This window comes from Lutra lutra, chromosome 2 (assembly GCF_902655055.1).
Source record: "Lutra lutra chromosome 2, mLutLut1.2, whole genome shotgun sequence".
Classification (NCBI taxonomy): Eukaryota; Metazoa; Chordata; class Mammalia; order Carnivora; family Mustelidae; genus Lutra; species Lutra lutra.
The window spans coordinates 3490713-3512009 of NC_062279.1; the positions used below are offsets into that span (position 1 = coordinate 3490713).

At 37.7% G+C, this 21297-nt stretch overlaps 1 protein-coding gene across 3 annotated transcripts in view; it reads right to left on the reverse strand.

Moving 5' to 3' along the window:
• CSMD1 (CUB and Sushi multiple domains 1) overlaps positions 1–21297 on the reverse strand; it is a 2014336-nt gene that overhangs the window by 591688 nt on the left and 1401351 nt on the right. For all 3 annotated transcript variants that reach the window (XM_047713603.1, XM_047713595.1, XM_047713613.1), the window contains one exon: positions 13008–13095. In XM_047713603.1, the coding sequence (XP_047569559.1) occupies positions 13008–13095 (88 nt within the window). The remainder of the gene's footprint in view (positions 1–13007; positions 13096–21297) is intronic.

The window sequence follows — 21297 nt, forward strand, 5'->3', positions numbered from 1 at the left end:
ATGACTGAGCTATATTTTTGTAGGGGGAAATCAAGTTGGCAACCCTTGTTTCTTAAGCTTTTGCAGACACATACATGTCATTGAAGACAAGTTATTGGAAGAAGCTTTCACACAAGATACATGATCTTAAATGCTTGTTTTCAAGTGTGAGCCCTTCTGATTGGTTACACCATCTGTCTAATAACTTATTGTGGTTGACATACACCAGGTAGTCCAGTGGCGGTTCACTTGTCTGCCTGTTGAAATCACATGGGCACTTAAAAAATCCAAATATTGAGGTAGCTGGAGGGATCCACTTCATAAACACAGAATGTGGTTTCTAGGGGACAGAGGCACTGGAGGATGAGATGTTACTGCTTTGTTCTGGAAGATGAAATAGTTCTGAAGACAGATGGTGGGGATGGTTGCACAATGTGAATGAGCTTAATGTCGCTGAACTGTGTACTTAGAAATGGTTAAGATGGTGAATTTTATGCTAAATACACTTTACCACAATTAAAAGTTTAAAAGAAAATCCTAACACTCAGGCCATATTTCTAGTCAATTAATTCAGAATCTTTGGGGACAGTTAAGAGCACAGTGGCTGGCAGCTCTCTATCTAGTGGCGATCAATGAACACGAACTCTCCATCCATTCTTTCCATGGATGCATTTTTTGGTGGAAGTGCATTAGGCAAAGAAGCAAGTGATCAGAGATGTCGAGGACTTTTTAAGTGAATTGGAAACAGTGGGGAGCAGGAGAATGACCCCAAATAATAAATGCACTGGTTAATTACTTAGCGTTCATTGCATTTATATTCTTAAAGTTGACAATTCTTCTGCGTATCAATGATGATGAACTCACATGCTTCCTTTGGCCTCAAGGTTGTTGGCACCCCTTAGTAGCATCATAGTAGTTTTGTAGAACTGTATGCTCTAAGAGACCAAGGAGAATTATAACTAAGAGACACAGACAGAGCTTTGCAGCTCTATCAGACTTCAGAAATCCTCGAGTCTTCTATTTCAACTCCTTCTTTTACAGATGGGGAAACCAATAAACAGAGAAATAAACTGCATTACCCAAAGTCACTGTAGAGAGCATTAGTATTTACCCAGTCCTTAAAAAGGCATTTCTGTTGATGATGACCAAGTGGGCTAATGATGTCATCAACTATCACTTGCATTTTGACAAATTAGGGTATGCCTAAATAACCATGATTTATTGTTCCAGAAAACTACTTAGATGGATATTGTTATTTTTATAAAAAAAATAATTTATTGTTGCAGACACTGGAAAGACTATGGAAGAGAGAGGGGAAATGTTCCGTGGGTTCTGCTGGGTGGATTCTTTATTGGAAACAGCTTTGGCCGGATAAGCGAGACCTGAAACACGCATGGGGTGCCCTCTTTCAGAGGCACAGATGGTTTCAGATAATGTGGACAGGAAAATATTGGTTGTGATATTTCTTTAAGTAGTTTTTAAAAATACAGCCAGGGCTCTTTGAAAGAAGAGTAGTCATTGGCAAATATTTGTCGCAGACTATAGTCTCTTAGTAACAGTGAATCTTATAGAGAATGAGGCGTCCACCTTCAGCAAACAGCATTGAAACGAGTGATGTCCCTCCAATATTTTTCCAATTTTACATGGCTTGTATGCTGGCTTATATGCTGTTAGTGTAATTCTTTATATTTTCATGTAACAAAAGGCAAGTGGCTCTGGTGTCCCTGATTTTAACTCACAATGGAGAAATACTAAAGCTTGCTGCACCAACATTTTAAAACTATAAAGAAAATGACCAGGGGTAAAGAACACCAAAGGAAAATAAAATAAAAATAAAATAAAATAAAATGAATTATCAGCGTGTTATAAGAAAAGAAAGAGGGCTGAGTATGGAAGGTAGAAATGAGCAGCAGTTTATCAAGAGACTTGGGATATGGATTTCCCCTGCTTCTCATTGTTTATGTAACTGTATTTTATGCATCCCAGGTTCTTCTTCATGGGAGGACTCATAGTTCCACCTGACACTGCTTGAATTCATATATTCATATAAATGTGAGATTCCTTTGAATAAAAAGGGCCAAGATGTGAAAACACATAGTATTAATTTGAATAGTGATCTATAAAAGTCAAGAATTTAAATATTTGTTTTTTTTTTCTTTTTTCTTTTATTTACTTATTTTTTAGAAGATTTTATTTATTTATTTATTTGACAGACAGAGACACAGTGAGAGACGGAACACAAGCAGGGGGAGTGGGAGAAGGAGAAGCAGGCTTCCCGTTGAGCAGGGAGCCTGACATGGGGCTCAATCCCAGGACCCTGGGATCATAACCTGAGTCAAAGGCAAACACTTAATGACTATGCCACCCAGGTGTCCCTAAATATTTGTTTTTTAAGTCAGAATTATCACTATCCCAACACCCAAATTCTCTTTTGAGCATAGGTCATGTTTTAAGAAAATTTGATAATTTCTCTGCCTGATGGCAATAAATTTAATGGGTTTAGCTGGATGCTAATTAGGCTATGATTGCATACCCTAGCAACAGTCTTATTAGTTTCAATTTAATCCAGTTTAACATAAAAACCTGTCTACCATATGTTGAGCACAGTGATAAGAAATCAAATCAATAAATCCTGCCCTGTCCTCTTTCCATCGGGACCTCACAATTCAACATGATAGAAACATACATCTAACGTGAGAGAAACATAAACATGTGACATAAACAGTTGTGCTGAAGAGGCTGAAATTATGGGGTGAAGCAAGGTGGTAGTAAAGACTCCTCATCCTACAAATGGAAGGCGATTGTGTGGATGGGAAAGGCAGACACGATTAGAAAATATTCTGTCCTACAAAAAACCTGTCCTGGGGGAACCATGGAGCATGTGTCAGCATGCCCCAATCTTGCTTCTTCAAGCACCTTGTGTTTCTATATTAGCTCGTCCTACTCTACCTGTGGGATATCTATCACCTGAGAACAATTTTCATGGGTGGTGAGGTATGGCAGGAGGGAAAACTGTGCTTAAGAATATGACTAAGAGGGCGCCTGGGTGGCTCAGTGGGTTAAGCCGCTGCCTTCGGCTCGGGTCATGATCTCAGAGTCCTGGGATCGAGTCCCGCATCGGGCTCTCTGCTCAGCGGGGAGCCTGCTTCCTCCTCTCTCTCTGCCTGCCTCTCTGCCTGCTTGTGATCTCTCTCTGTCAAATAAATAAATAAAATCTTTAAAAAAAAAAAAAAGAATATGACTAAGAGGGGCGCCTGGGTGGCTCAGTGGGTTAAGCCGCTGCCTTCGGCTCAGGTCATGATCTCAGGGTCCTGGGATCGAGCCCCGCATCGGGCTCTCTGCTCAGCAGGGAGCCTGCTTCCTCCTCTCTCTCTGCCTGCCTCTCTGTCTGCTTGTGATCTCTCTCTGTCAAATAAATGAATAAAAAAATCTTTAAAAAGAAAAAAAAAAGAATATGACTAAGAATCAGAAACAGAAACACAGAACCCTAAGGGCAGCAGTGGCTACCTTCCTGAGAGGAGGGAGTTTTAGGCTAGATAACAAAGAGTTCAAACAAATTTAGGATTGTTGTTAAATGTGGTTCTGCCTTGTAGGGTAGTGAGAGGTGCACATATGGGAGAAAAGTTAGAAAAGGAGGAAGGGTCACGGAAGAGGATGGAAGCCCACATTTTTCAGAAACCAGAGGTCCCTAAATTCAATTTCAGCCTGTATTAAATATGATAAAGAATTTTATAAAGAACACAACATAAGGTTAGAAATAATATACATAAAGAACCTATAATATGTAGCAACAATATAAAATATAATATTTATATATCATATGAATGTTTATACAATATACATAGAACTTATAACATGTGGCTATCTATATAATATTTCTATATAATATACACTATTTATATACTACATAAAAAAACCTACTATACCCAGCAGTGTGAGCACGGGTGCTGCTAGTCTATCCTTTATACAAAATTACAAGGTGACATTTGCTCTTAATTGTCACTTAGAACAAAGTAACCCCATGCTAAGGCACATGGGTTGGAACACTGAGCTCAAGGTTAGGTTCGAACCACATCTTGACTCCTCACATGGCTAACTGGTGGTGTCCACAAACTGAACACCCCATCCAGTAGCCCTGCACGGCAGGTGTGAAAACATTCAGTCATTGTAATTGTCCTTATTAACAATCCTTTGAGGCCAAGAGGGGTTTTGGAGTCAAGAAGATCTGGCTTCAAATCCCAGCTCTAACTATGACTAGAGACAGTATCTTGGCATGTTAACATTCTGAATTTCAATAGCTATCTTTGCAAAAGTTGGGATGATGATATCCACCTGCACCTATAGTACCTACCTATCTTACTACCATAGGAAATAGATAGTTAATAGATGTCACCATCCATCCATAAATTCTCCATCCGTACTCCTGTTCCATCCCTTACATATGGTGTCTGAATTTTCCTATCAATCTATTCATAAATATTCCATTCTAACGAATATACTTTGTCTTTTAGAGAGTGGTCAATGGTGAACAAAATGTCCAAAAATTGTCCCCAAAATGATTTGAATTCAAATAAGGAACCTTTGAGTTTTAGGCTTCAATATTTAGAATTCTTTATAGATAATACTGGAATTAATATTTAGATTGCTTATGGGGGAAAAAAAGACTTCCATAGAAACAAAAATAATAATATAAATAAAATCAGATGAGGAATATTTTACCAACCTAATAAAGTGCACATTTTTAAAACAGAAACAGCCCCAAATTACATATAATTACAGTGCTAACTACAAATGAATTCTATCCACTCTTCTTGACAATGTTGGTCATTAGTTTGGATTATATGTTAGTCATTAGTTTTGATTACATGAATTTAGAAAGAACTGAATTGCCTTTCATTAAAAACAGTCTCAAAAAGACTTTAAAAAATCAAGAATATCCTCCCTCTTTTTAAAACACCAGCATTTGGGCGCCTGGGTGGCTCAGTGGGTTAAGCCGCTGCCTTCGGCTCAGGTCATGATCTCAGGGTCCTGGGATCGAGTCCCACATCGGGCCCTCTGCTCAGCAAGAAGCCTGCTTCCCTCTCTCTCTCTCTCTGCCTGCCTCTCCGTCTACTTGTGATCTCTCTCTGTCAAATAAATAAATAAAATCTTAAAAAAAAATAAAAATAAAAAAATAAAACACCAGCATTTATAGTCAGCTTATTATATGCTGGGCCCATGACATGTCATTCCTCTCCGTGGTCATAAGGCATTTTTACATGGTTGTGATCTTCTGTTTGCGTATGAACGCACATGGATTCTACTGTCACTGGAGGGAGGCGGTCAGTCAATGAATAACGATTTTACACAAAGGATAGCCAGGATCACTACATAGTACCAAACTACTAGTTGGGATGACACTGGGTTTTAATTTAGTAGAACCATAGAAAATATCTAAATAGCATGTTTCTTTGTCCACATATCCTTTTTTCTTATGCCTTCAACAATATTTTTATGCTGTATAGAGTCAACTTTCCCATCTAATGCACCTTGTTTCAAGGTGTGGCCCGCAGATCCCTGGAGTGGGTAATGAGACCCCTTCAGAGGGTATGATATTTTTGCATGAGATAGTTTTTGTAACACTAAGAGATGTGTGCTTCCCCCGTATGTTGCTATTTCCACTGATGGTGAAAAAGCAATGGTAAGCAAAGATGACAGTGACCTAACGTAAACGGAAGCAATAGCGTCATGTTCTAGCATTGAGATGGAGGAGGAGGAGAGGAGAGGAGAAGGAGGAGAAGGAGATGAGGATGAAGAGGAAGAAGAAAAAGAAGGAGAAGGAAGAGGAGGGGGAGGAGGAGGACGAATAGAGGCCAGCATCACTTAAGAAAGGTCTTGAGGAAGGAGAAAAAATTTTCAATTTTAATAAATCTTGACCATTGAGTCCATAATGCATCTGTGGTGCATACTGAAGTCTGACACGATCTCAAGGAAAAAAAGTGCACGGAAATTGTTTGGATTGTGAGCTGAATTAGCTGCTTTATTTTCACAGAACCCCTTCTTATTTGAAAAAATAACTGATAAGCTATTATTGTTAATATTTGAGTTGTCAGACATGCTCTTTAAAAATTGAATGAATGAGCCCTTTTTTGGAATGAGAGATTTATTCAAGAAAAATAACTGACAAAATTGTAGCCAATAATAAAATTCAAGTTTTTTAATAAAAATTAGAAATTTTGAAAATTTGTATGCGTCACCATGAGTTTGACACCTTCCCGAAGCTTAAATATTTTTCCAGTAAGATCTATAGAGATATTAAGACATACAGTGTTTTTGATATTGTGTAGGGAAGTGTATCAACATTGGGAAGCACTCATAACTCAATCAATTATTTGTAAAATGACAAAGGCAGGATGATACAAAATCGTGCATGTCTGAAACATTTCAGGATGGAAGCTAGACCAATGGTTTTTAAGATAAAGAAGTATAAAATATTTATTCTTATGATTTCATATTCTAAATTGCAACCAATATTTAAGAAAATATCATTCGTCAATTTTTATAATATCACATATTACATATCTCCATATAACTTACTGGAAAAATATTTACGCTTGTAGAGCTGTCAAACTCCCAGTAGCACATACAAGAAACAGGCTTTTACCCACAGAGAACAAACTGATGGTTCCTGGAGGGGAGACAGTGGGAGATGGGTTAAGTAGGTGATGGGCATTAAGGAGTGCACTTGAGATGAGCATTGGGTATTTATGTAAGTGATGAATCACTAAATCTACACTAAATTAATACTGAAACTAATATTACCCTGTATGTTAGTGAAATGGAACTTCAATAAAAATTTGGAAAAAATAAAATAAACTAAATAAAATAAAGTTCATTTATTTTTCAACCATATGTGAGGCAGGATTTTTAAAAATATTTTAACCAAAAAAACATAATGTAACAGACTGAATGTAGCAACAGATGTATGAATCCGTTTACAGTGTTACCATACTAACAAAAATCAGAAAAAAGTAGGAGTGGCTATGATAAAAGAGGGCTAAGTTGATTTCAGAGGGAAAAGATATTACCCAAGATAAAGAGGGACACTTCATAACATCAAAAGTGTGAGTTCATTAAGAAGACAAGGTATTGAGGAGGGCACGAGCTGTGATGTGCACTGGGTGTTATACGTCACTAATGAATCACTGAACGTTGGGGAAAAAAAGTCACTCATACTGAAAAAAAAAAGAGAGAGAGAGAGTCTTAACAATAGAGAACAACTGAGGGTTGACAGAGGGAGGTGGGGGGACGGGCTGGATGGGGGATGGTATTAAGGAGGGCACTTGTGATGATGAGCACTGGGTGCTGTATGTGTGATGAACCACTGGATTCTACTCCTGAAACCAATATGGCACTGTATGCTATAACATGTGGTGTCTATACAATACTAATAGATACAATATACATATATATTATCTATATAATCTATACAATATAATATCAACTAGAATTTAAATAATTTTTAAAAATACAAGCAACTTTAAACATGTATGTAACAGAGCTTCAAAATACATGTAGCAAAAGCTGATAAAACTATAATAAAAATAGACAAATCCACAATCGCAGTAAAGGATTTCAATATACCTCTCTCAAGAACAGAACAAACGGTCAGAAATCAGTGAGGATAGTAAAGACCTGCACGACAGTGTCCTGCTTGACCTAATCGATATCTAAGGACTATTTCACCTACCGTGACAGAATATACATTATTTCCAGTTTACACAAAATGCTTGCAAAAATAGAGCATATTATAGGGCAGAAAGCAACTCTTGGTCAGTTGAAAAGGACTTGAGTTGTAAAAGCATGTTCTCTGACCACACAGTTCCTGGGAAATCCCTAGAAAGTTGGAACACTGTCATGTAAACCGTGGGTCACAGAAGTAATCACAAGGGAAAACAGGCAGTATTCTGAACGGCAAGCAACAGAAAACACAGTACTTATGGGGTGTAGTGAACTCCACCTTAGAGTGAAAGACAATGCACTGAAAACCCACGTTAGAATGCGGTCTTAAATCACAGCTTCCGTCTTAAGAAACCAGAAAAAGAAGGGCAAATCAATCCTATCGTGATCAGAAGAAAGAAAATAATAAAAGAGCAGAAATCAACAGAGTACAAAATAAATAACTCTGATATAGAAAAATTGGTGACACCAAATGTAGTTTTTTGGAGATTAATAACAATGACATATCACTAGTCAGATGTATCAGGTAAAATAGAAAATTCAAATCACCATCATCAGAAATTAGGACTGTGCCATCACTACTGATTTCAAAGACAATAAGGAAAAATTATTAATAACATTATGATGATAAATCTGACAATTTTTTGGATAAAAATTGAAAAATTCCTTGAGATTGACAAACTGTCAAAGCTACATACTCGAGTAGAGGGAGAATCTGAATTAGCTTGTAAGTAGAAGAAAAGTTGTAATTTAAAAATTTTCATAAGAAAATTCCAATTCCAGATGACTTCATTGACAAGTCTCTCAAAAATTTAAGAAAAAAACATTATCAATTCTACACAAAATCTTTCAGAATATTACAGATGAGAGAATATTCCCTAATTAATTTTATTAGACCAGCATTACTCTAATAGCAAAACCAGACCAAGCGTTATAAGTCATATATACACATACTATATAAGTGTATATAAGAATATACTAGAGGCCACTATCTCTTGTGAGAACACAAACACATATATATTTATATATCATGACCAAATTAATGTATCCCAGAATGCAAGAAAATCCATTAATATAATTAATTATATTAACAACTGAACAAACAGAACAGATCATCTCAACAGAACTAGAAAAAACTTTTGACAAAATCTTTATCAAATTCTGGTAAGAACTTACAACAAACTAAGAATAGAAGGGCACTTTCTTAACCTGATAAAAGTAATCTATGAAAACCTACAACTAATATCACTTAAGGATGAGAACCTGAATGTTTTCGACCAAAGATCAAGAATGAAGCAAGAATGAGGGTACCGGTCTGCTCAGTGGGAAGAGCATTCGACTCTTGATCTCGACCTCGTGAGTTTGAGCCCCTCACTGGGGACAGAGATTACTAATAATAATTAAAACTTATAAAAAAGGAATAAAGCAGGAATGTCTCATGTCTCTCACTTGTATTCAATCTCATAATATAGGTTTTTCCCAGACCCTTCAGGCAAGGGAAAGAAATAAAATATATTCACATTGGAAAGAAAAACATAAAATAGGCTTTTTTGGTACACCTGGGTGGCTCAGTTAAGCATCTGACTTCAGCTCTGGTCTCATCCCAGCATCCTGGGATCAGGAATCTCAGGATCATTCTAGAATCCCACGTCAGGCTCTTTGCCCAGTGCAGAACCTGCCCCACCCTCTGCCCCTCTCCCTGCTCATTCTCTCTCTCTTTCTCACTCTGACAAATAAATAAATAAAATCTCTTCTTAAAAATGTTTTATTTGTAGTTATCAGGATCATCTAGAGAGATAGTCCTCTGAGGTATAGAGTTAGTAGAACTGGCTTGTCACAGTTCTGCAGATACACACATATGTATGTACACACATATACACTCAAAGATAGCAAAAATATTTACACTTGTATTTATTCATTTTTTAAATATTTTTTATTTATTCGTTTCAGAGAGAGAGAGAGAAAGTGAGACAGAGAGCAAGAGCATGAGAAGGAGGAGGAGCAGAAGGAGAGGGTGAAGCAGGCTCCCCACTGAGAAAGGAGCCCAATGTAGGGCTCATCCCAGGATCCCAGGATCGTGACCTGAGGCGAAGGCAGATGCTTAACTGACTGAGTCACCCAGGTGCCCCTGTGTTTAGTCTTACAGGAAGTTTAATCTTTCAAATCACTTTCCCTTATATTATTTGATTGCCATGAACTTGGAGACATGTAAGCAATAATAGAGATTCCCCCAGAAAAATGAGATATTTGGAAGTCTGAATGTCTCATCTGAGATAAGGTACTCTGTTTCGTCCTTGGCTTTCCCCAACACATATGAACACAACCTTAGGAGCTAATGTTTATCCCGAAATTAAACCTCTTCTTTGGAAATAAGGCTGTGGTAAGAACAAGCTAGAACAAATGTCAGCATAGTCACCTAAGATGCTCATAGAACATTTCGTTACTACCCTTATGCTAAATGGACACTGGAGTCTGGCCTTGGAGGTTTCTCAATTCCCCATGATCTTCTGGAGATTAAGACGTTTCTCTAATTCTCTTTACTACAGGATGCAATTTGAACAATTTGGCATTGCCAGATAGCATTTCACTGACTATGTTTAAAAAAGGAGGTCTGCCAAATAGGTCAAAGTCGTTTCCAGATTCCCGTGAAGATTTTCAGGGGTGATGGAGTGCCCATGGGCACTCTCCCTCATCCACACAGTGCACTTGCATTGTAGATGCTGCGTGCCCGGGTGGCAGGCACTATTTTAGTCACCAAGAGGCAAGATGACTAAGACATCATTGCTGCACCAGGGAAGTGTGAGTCAGACAGGAAAATGGACATGTGAACAATCATGAGGATTCATTGCCGCAAAGTTTAATGGAAGGATGTGTATGGTTATTTGGAAGTGAGGCATGGGGAACATTTTGTTGTGGGGGAGGGAAAATGGAGGTAGTCATTTTTGAGATAAGAAAAGATTTCCTAGGATAAAAAACTCAATGGAACATTGGGAAGGGCATGGGCTATGGCTAGCCCTGTGAACTGTATAAGACTGATGACTCACAGACCTGTACCCCTGAAACAAATAATACATTATACATTAATTAAACAAAACAAAACAAAACTTGATGGATTCTAGCAAGAGTGTGCAAATTAAAAAAAAAAGAATGTGTAAGTTTCATTTATTTTATTTATCTTCAAATGATAAAATTCCTGAATGCCTTCAACTGACATATTTTATGTGATAGTGGAAGTCAGCCCCTGTCTTTAATAGACCAGCGTAGCCATGAGGACGCATCACACCCACTGAGAGGACTAACAATTACTCGAGCCAAGCCAGGCTCTGGAGAACTTCCCTTGAGTCAAACGAAGGAAGCCAGTGACAGACCGGCAGGGGTGGGGGTGGGGGTTGGTATAAAAGATGGAGCCAGCTGGTTGGTGTGATCTGTGGCCTAAAACTCCTGGGTTCAGAGACTGGAGCTCATCACCAGTTAAAAGCAGCTTATATCTTTGCTCGTTTTTCACCCTGGCCCTATCCTGCTTCCTCCGTTCTGTTTCTCCAAAGTGCACATTAAAAAAAAGAAAAGAAACAAAAAAATCACTTGAAAAAGAATCCTCCTCATCTCGAGCTCTGCTTCAAAGAAACTTGAACTAAAACACCAGCTCCTTAACTACACTCAAACTTTGTATCTTTAACCTGAAAACAATACAACTTTCTATCTGCTTCAAACTGGACAGACACTGCTAGGAAATCAAAAGCCTTTTGTTACATTTTAATGGAAAAATACTATCTATCTATCTATCTATATACACACACACACATACACACACACACACACACACACACACATATATATATATATATATATATATATATATATATATATACACACACACACATATTTCTGTGTGTGTGTGTGAGTATATATATATATATATATATATATATATATATATATATATAAAATCATACCAACTTCATGACAGCCAACCTATAGACAATTTTATTCTTTCTCTAGCCTTTTAAAAATTACTATTGCTACTTATCTTTTTCACTAATATGTGGAATTTAAGAAAAAAAGAGACAAACAACAACAACAAGAAAACCAGGTTCTTAAATACAGAGAACTCCCAGTTACCAGAAGGGAGAGGGTGGTGAGGAGTGAAGTAAAGGGGAGTAAGGTCACGCTCATCCTCATGCACACTGAGAAATGTGTAAAATATCTGAACCATTATATTGTACACTTGAAACTAATATAATGAAAAGTTAAAATTAAATAACATTTTTAAAAATAACCATTGCTACTACAATTATACTTCTTCCTTCTTTGGTGGTATAACTGTTTTGTTTTTTTTTAAGATGTATGTATTTATCTGAGAGAGAGACAGAGACAGAATGAACAGGAGGGGCAGGGGGAGGGGGAGAGAGACCCTGAAGCAGACTTCATGCTGATCCTGGAGCCTATCTTGGGGCTTGATCTCACAACCCTGAGATCATGACCTGAGCTGAGAGCAAGAGGCAGATGTTTGGTCAACTGAGCCCCCCAGGCTCCCCTTTAACTACATTTTCAGTTTCAGCTCACTTTACCAGCTCAAACTCTCTATACCTATCTTCCTGTTTTCCTTTTAAAAATGGTGAGATTTTAGGAGAGGAAAACATTTCCCTTATGCCCTTTCTTCTTTATTTTGAAGCTTACTCCCAGTGTGAGTATCCACCTTGGAAGCTGGCAAATATTTCTTGAACTAACGGAAAGGAATTCAAAAATCCAAAAACATGATATTGTAATTATCATTTATACAAATAATAATATAATCATAATACACTACATTAATACTGCCACAACTGGAGAATAGTCTCTAGTTCATCACAGTCCTTTTAGCAAAATGAATCATAACATTTTCTGAAAAAAAAATTGCATTGAATGTCATTTATATTCATTATTCTAGAACCTGAATGAGATAATTGTGAGGCTATAGGTAAATTTTTGTTCCATTTATTTTTTAAAACATCAACCAAAATGCATTAGAATATGGGAAGGTAATTAATTAAAAAGAGGAGAAAAAAATTCTGGAGACAAATTTTGATCATACATATTTAAGATTAAATGTTTAGGACTGATTCAAATAGTGAAAAGCATCCACAGTACAACATGTGAAAGTTTTCAACACAATATGCTTTAGAGTTTTACAGAGAACTTAGCTGCAGAATAATGGAGAAGTTGTATCTTTAATTCAAAAGGACACAGCAGTTAAGGATAACAAATAGAAATTATATATATGTACGTATTTGAAAATAACATGCTTTTCAAGTAACCCATGTATCACCCACCTGAAGTCAGAACCTGCTCTTCTACCGTTGTCTGGAATCCCAGGATCCGGGCACATGTCAGAAACCAACGCAACACCTCCTTGACTCACTAGAATAGAAAGAAACATTCTTGTAATTTTGTGTAGCTGTTGGGGAAATCGTCAGAGAATAAATTTATGTTAAGCAGGCTTGATTCTTAAATTCTGATAACTTAAAACTGTGGTTTATTTAGAATTAAGATACTTTAGCTGTATTAAAATGATTCTTTATTCTTATGTCTGAGAAAGTCTTCTCACCCAGTGGAAGGATGCCAGCATGGTTTAGTTAGAACCTTTTTCTATGAAGTGGGCAAAATTTAATTTTGAAAAATGCATTTTGCTCATTATGGACAACTTTATGACAGGTTACAGCAACAGCATGATGGGAAAAAAGAGCAGAGTCATGAAAGTGTCGAAGCTTATACGGAAGAAAGCCTTCATCCACAATCCATGGATAAAGTGAAGAAACAAATTATCTGTTCATACCTATACAAAGAGGCACCTTAAATAAAACTCCTTTTTTATGTTTTCAACATTGAACAGGTTTATCACTGAGCCAAAAAACCCAAATACTGTTCTTTTATAAACATGCTGCTTTATTTCCTGAATCTGTTCCGGGAAGAGCCTTTCCTCCTATTGGGATGATGTACAGTCATGGTACTTCAATGATTTTAAAGTACTGGCTTGCTCTTTGGATAGGATAACTGCCACTCAGACACTCATCCAATCCTATCTAAGCTGTCTAATGCAACCAAGGTAAGTCCTTCATTCTTTCCAGAAATTTGCTCAGCCATGGGTCTGTGACCCATTCCATTCAGGGCACCATGAGGGGAAGTCTGTAGCCATGCCCCTGGGAAGACATTCCAGGGAGCCAAGAGAGACCATCTCTGTTTTTATTTGGATCTTACTGTGTCTGGATTTTGAATGTGGAAGGTTTGGTACCATTTTGTTATGGTCCAAAGATGGGAACAATAATATGGATGGGATAAAAGATATATAGCAAGAATCAGGGCCCTTGATGTCATAGTCAAGACAGAATATTTACCAATTCCAAAATTATCCTATCTCAACATCCTGTTGGATAATTTGTATTTCCTACAGCTTAAGCCCATTTGAAAAGATGATTTAATTATCTGCATATGTATATACAGGTAATAGCTGTATTTATATGTCCATAATACATATAATATATAAATAATACTATCGTGTGTGTGTGTGTGTGTGTGTGTGTGTGTATAACTTCCCCACATATATTTTATATGATTCCATAAGAAAGAAATACAGATACCTGGATAAATATTGAAATCTTTAAGCATTTTATTAAAACTATGCATAAAAAATGATAATTATATCAAGGTTCAGTTTTCCCTGCTCAGTTAGGATGAACCTGGGATATGGACATAATCCCACATTAACTACAAGTCTTTCTAGAACACATTAAATAAATGAATTCTTAGTAAGCACTTTGTTATTCCATATTAGTTCATCTATATTTCTTACAGCTTTTAATTGAGATTTTTATATCATCTAAAAATCATTTAACAGTATGGTGTGAGAAATGGATTCAACTCTCAAACTTTCTTTCCCACACATTTGCTCTTCTCATGATCATTTAAAAATAACCCAGCACATAGGGCAATGACATCAGTAATATTGTGGAATAGAAGGCTCCAGGCTCTCTTTCTGCCATGGAAACACCAAATAAAAACTACAGAGGGAATAAAGTAACTTTTTAGGAGCTCTGGAAGCCAGTCAGAGGCTGAGAGCCGCCAAGGGAACATCCAGTGAAGAAGAAGCCACATTCATAATAGCAGGAGAGTTCATGAAAGTTTAATTCACTCTTACCCCATACCTTCCCTGACATGGCACAGTGGCCTCATTCCTGGGTTCCTTCACTGAGGATGAAGAAGCAAAGAGAAAATTGTTTGCAATATTCTGGTCTGTGGGGTACATGAAAGACTTTTTTTTTCCCCTTTGCCTGTCGTGGAGCTCATATGGGGAATAGCAGCCAGAAGCCATGGAAGGCACGGTGGATGCTACATAGAGAAAGTGCTCAGGGACCACAGCCATGCAGGCACCTGGGGTCAAGAAATTACAGGCAGAAGAATGTAACAGAATAGTTAAGATCCTAAGAAGCTTGAGTGAGGCTTTTTGGGGAATAAGATATTTTGAAGCATCTGAATGGGGGACTGGAAAAGCACACACACAGACCTAGATAGGACACATTCCCAGACAAGACTAAGAAGACCTTAAGTCTTCATGCTAGGCTAGGCTTAAGGTTCAGTGGATCACTAATTTTTAAAGTCTTCCACAATGTTCTGCAAAACTGGGAAAGGTAGCTGTTTCTTCCCAAAGCAGTTTTTCACAAAGATCACAAGGCATTCAAAAAATTGAAAAATGTGTGCAATTCAAATGGATAAAATTAATCTCCAGAAATAGCCCCTGAAGAAATACGTGCATCAGACTTACTAGACAAAGACTTTATTTTTTTTTAAAGATTTTATTTATTTATTTGACAGAGAGAGATCACAAGTAGATGGAGAGGCAGGCAGAGAGAGAGAGAGAGAGAGGGAAGCAGGCTCCCTGCTGAACAGAGAGCCCGATGCAGGACTTGATCCCAGGACCCCGAGATCATGACCTGAGTCGAAGGCAGCGGCTTAACCCACTGAGCCACCCAGGTGCCCCTAGACAAAGACTTTAAAACAACTGTCTCAAATATGAATTTTGAGGAAATTTGAGGAAAGACATAAATATACAAATGCTCGGAGCTGCACAGATTTCAAGTAGGACAAACTCAAAACGGCTCACGGTGGGACACATAATCAAACTGTAAAGAGATAAAGACAAGGAAAGAATCTTGAAAGCAGAAAAAGAAAAACATCTCATCACCAAGAGACCCCCCCCAGCAGTTTTCTCAGCAGAAAAGTGGTAGGACAGAAGGCAGTGAGGGGAAATATTTAAGTGCTGAAAGAAAAGAAAAAAAAAAAGCTATTTACAGAGAATTCTATATCCAGCAAAACTTTCTCAAAGAATGAAGGAAATATTAAGATACTACTAGACCAAACACCACCACCACCACCAACAACAACAACAAAAGACAAATAAACAAAAACAAACAAACAAAAAAACTAAAAAAGCAAAGAGGATTCATTACTTATAGGTCTGCCCTATAAGAAATGTTAAAGGGAGTCCATCAAATTGAAATGAAAGGACACTGGACAATAACTGAAAACAATATGAAAACACGAAGTTCTCTTGTAAAGGTAAATATAGAGAGAAATATTTTAAAAATCCACTATTTTGTCATTTTGATTCACAACTCCATGTAAAAATTTCTCTACATGATTTAAAAGATAAATGCATAAAAATATTATAAAAATGCATTAATAGGTATACAGTATACAGAGATGTGATTTGTGACATCAGGAGCACAAAGTGGTGGTGTGGTGGGGGAAGAGTGAAGGAACATAACTTTGTGACAGAAGTTAAGTTGGTATCAGTTTAAGATAGACTGTTGTAACTTTAGGATCTTATGTGTAATCCTCACGGCAACCACAAAGAAGATATCTATCGAATATGCAAAAAAGGAAATGAGAAAGGAATCCTAATAGGTCAGAAGGAAAATTAACTGAACACAAAGGAAGATGATAATGGAAGAAACAGCAGACAAAACTGCTGTAAGGCAAATAGGAAATAAATAAAAGTGGTAAAACTAAGTGCCTTCCAATCCGTACTTCCTTTAAATGCAAATGGAATCAATGATATGTATGGTTTGAATTGTTTGCCCTCAGCATTCATATGTTGAATCCCTAACCCCCACTCCTCAGAACGTGACTGCATTGGTGATAGGGTTTTTGAAGAGGTGACTAAGTTAGAACAAGTCATTAGGGTGTGTGTATCCCAGTAAGAGGGATGTCCTTATAAATGGAGAATGAGACACAGATACACAGAGGGAAGACCATATGAAGACACACGGAAAAGAAAACCATCTACGAGTCAAGGAGAGAGCCATCACCCTGCCAACAGCTGCATCTTAACTTCCTGCCTCCAGAATTCTGAGGAAATAAATGTCTGTTGGTTAAGTCACTCAATTTGTGATCTGTCGCTCTAGTAGGCTAATATACTCCTCAGTTAAAGACATAGTTTGGCAAAATGGATAAACAATGACAAACCAGGATGCAACCATATGCTGCCTACAAGAGACTCACTTTCTGTCTAGGGACAGGCAGAGGTTAAGGGAGAGAGTGGCCAGATTCATAGAGCCAGGATGTAGACTGCTGGTTTCTCAAGGCATAGGGAGAAAGGCCTCTGGAATTATCATTTAATATGCATAGAGTTTCAGTAGAGAAGCTACAATGTTTCTGGAGAGGGATGGTGGTGACAGGTGGGCAACAATGTGAATGCACTGAAAGCCACAAAATCATATACAAAGAAAATATTTCATACGGTGAAGTTTATGTTATTTGTATATTACCACTGTGGTGTGTGTATGTGTGTGCATCCTAACAAGTTATAAATCTATGTCCTGTCAGCAAATCAACTTATATCAATCTGATAGTTCTAGAACATTCCCCCTTATCCACATTTTCACTTTTTGTGGTTTCAGTTACCTGGGGTCAACCATGGTCCAAAAGCAGGTGACCTAAATCCTAAAGCTATGTCACAACTCCTATCCATTCACCTCAGTTCATCTCGTCATGTAGGCATTTTATCATCTCACATTATCACCAGAAGAGGAAGGGTGAGTACAGGACAATAAATTATTTTGAAGGGGAGAGAGAGAGACAATATTCACATAGCTTTCATTAGATAATATTGTTATAATTGGTCTATTTTATTAGTAGTAATTATTGTCAATCTGTCACTGTGCCTGAATTAATAAAATTAAACTTTATCGTATCTGTGGATATTTAGTGCCTATGGGGTCCCATACCGTCCATGGTTTCGGGCATACGTCTGGAATCTGGGAATGTATCCCTTACAGAGAAGGGGGACATGGCTGCCCTACTTTTATCCCCAGCCTCACGGTTTCATAGTCTATACTATGTGCTAGGGCAGAGTTCTCAATCAGTAAGCAGTGGTCTCTTAATCAGTCTCTGAAATTGATTTCCCAAAGAGACCTCCATTCCCAGTGCAGAATATTATTTGTGCAATGTTTTTCCTGTCATCATCACTTAGATGTGTCCTTCTTACCCCCAAGCACAATGGTCTTTGCTGTGTCACACGAAAACACCCTTATCGAGGTAAGTGGGCATCGCTGCTTTTATCAGAAGCCATCTGCCGTGGTGTGGCTCTTACTTCACTACTCTACAATAACAAAGCGCTCTAAAACACAGCATAAAGCCTTACAAAAAAAGTCTACTTCTATTTCCCCTTTTCTGTTTTTTCTTCCGTGAAATCGTAATAAAAGAAATGAAAGAAATTGGACGTACCCATCCAAGTCAGATCAAAACACTCTGGGTCTTTTTAAAGATACTGTCAAAGTCTCTTATTTATTCCAGAAAGGTTATGACTTGGAATTCTGTGAGAGCACAGAATGAGTTAGACAAGCCTGAATGGCTTGCAGATGGTACAAGATAACAGAAAAGTGATGAGAGACTAAATGTAAAATATGGCTGCTTTTCTGAAACAGAGATAGGCTTTTAATGGGATAATGACAACAAAGACATGGTGACGGAGAGGGTATGTACAAATAAACAATAAACTCCATAAACCCCAACTACCCATGCCACCAGCATCATGACCAATTAATTTCCCCAAGAACTGAAGCTTTAAAGCGGGAACGGGCGTGGAGCTCAGCCGGCTTCAAGCAGGATCCCCAGTGCCTCAGAGAACCGCTTTCAGAAGAGAGGATTTCCCCGGCTGAATATCATTTTAACTCCAATTTTGTCAAATTACAACCTTTCAAATCTCAGGGGACACAAGCCACGGATATTAATAAATATGTAAAACTTTAGTCAAAACCTTGCAGATAAAAATCAAAACTGGAAACATCCGATGGGTATTAACTAATACTAAAAGAAGATGTAAAACTATGCAAATGGCTGAAAAGATCCAGATTAGACGGTTTGTAAAATGCTTTAATTAATTGTGATTTAAAATGTGTAAATTATATTAATGTATATATATTTAAATGCCTTTTTCAAAGTATCTTGATTCACAATATCAAGATTCCCATGAAGTATGTCTAGCAGAAAGAAGATGCTTTTTCCATCAAATTATCCCACTCCTTGAGGACATGACTTGTGATTGTCAATTAAAATTCAACATTAATATGGGGCGCCTGGGTGGCTCAGTGGGTTAAAGCCTCTGCCTTCAGCTCAGGTCATGATCCCAGGGTCCTGGGATCGAGCCCCGTATCGGGCTCTCTGCTCAGTGGGGAGCCTGCTTCCTCCTCTCTCTCTCTCTCTGCCTGCCTCTCCACCTACTTGTGATCTCTCTCTCTCTCTGTCAAATAAATAAAATCTAAAACAAAAAAAAAATTCAACATAAATAAATAAATAAAATTGAAAAAATTTTTTAAAAATTCAACATTAATCTATTTGCAGCCAACTGTACGGCTAGACCAGTGCTATAGAGAAAGAAACAACTAATAGAACAGAGGTATAAACAACTACATGTATGATAAAGGAGATTATAGACAAATCTGTGAGGACAAGAATTATAATTAGTGTAATAATTAGGCATAATTAAAAATAAAACACTAAGGGGCACCTGGGTGGCTCAGTGGGTTAAAGCCTCTGCCTTCAGCTCAGGTCATGATTCCAGGGTCCTGGGATCGAGCCCCACATCGGGCTCTCTGCTTGGTGGGGAGCCTGCTTCCTCCTCTCTCTCTCTCTGCCTGCCTCTCTGCCTACTTGTGATCTGTCTGTCAAATAAAAAAAAAAAAAAAAAAAAAGCCTCTGCCTTCTGCTCGGGTCATGATCCCAGTGTCCTGGGATCGAGCCCCACATTAGGGCTCGCCACTCAGCAGAAAGCCTGCTTCCTCCTCTCTCTCTCTCTGCCTGCCTCTCTGCCTACTTGTGATCTGTCTGTCAAATAAATAAATAAAATCTTTTAAAAAAATAAAAAATAAAACACTAAGAATAATAATTACAATAATGATGATGATTTTAAATTTAAATATACAATATCAGCTAGAAACCCCAAGGGTCACTTACATATTGTGTTAGACTGAATCCATACACCCATTCTGTGAGGTGATAATAGTAAAGCCATCCTAAGAGAGAGAAAACTAGGGCCAGAGTCATGACTCTGTTGATCAAAAAATTCAGTTTCTTTTCCTTACATTTGCTGCGATAAGCTAATGAAACATTGTATATTCAAGAGCTTTGTACCTTAAAGTGAGGCTTTATATGATCTCCCTGATATGAGGAATTTAAAAGGCAGAGTGGGGGGTTTGGGGGGCTGGGAAGGAAAAAATGAAACAAGATGGGTTCTGGAGGGAGACAAACCATAAGAGACTCTTAATCTCACAAAACAAACTGAGGGTTGCCGAGGGAAGGGGGGTAAGGAGAGGGTGGGTGGGTGATGGACATCGCGGAGGGTGTGTGCTATGGTGAGTGCTGTGACGTGTGTAAGACTGATGATTCACAGACCTGTACCCCTGGGGCTAATAAGACATTATATGTTAATTTAAAAAAAGATGTTACATAGAAAAAAAGTAATAACTCTAAAAAATTCTTCATAATAATATTCCGTTTATAATGAAAAGACACTAAGTACCAAAAGGTGAAGTAAGAAGGTGTTTTCATGAATATCTGCAATCACACATGCACACAGGAAGCCATATGCTTCAGGACATGAGGCTTCCTCTCAAGTACCATCTGGTGGCAATTTTCCTGTGGTAAAAGGACCAGGCTCAGTGGCTTTCCATAGCTGCCATAAGCCATCTCCAGAGTACTGGAACCATGGCTTGGCTTGAAAATTAAAATTGTCATGTAAGGTGCCATTTTTGTGCTGTTGTTAAAATTTAGCTTGTATAGCTTTGGAATAAATAATCCGAAATAAGAGTCATTGAAAGAAAATCAGATTCTTTAGTGACATGGCTCCTGGGATATATTACAGCATATTGTTATTGTTGATACTCATTTCTTTAGAGACCCAAAGATATGTGTCCGCTGGATCAATTCTGAGACTAATTCTAACCATTTCAAACCTTCAGAGAGGTGACATGTTTTTAGTTGCATAACGTAAAACACGTTGTTGTATAGAAACCATTCTGGTTGAAATTCCTTGGTAGCAGTATCTCCACTCCATCAGTGACCTTTATA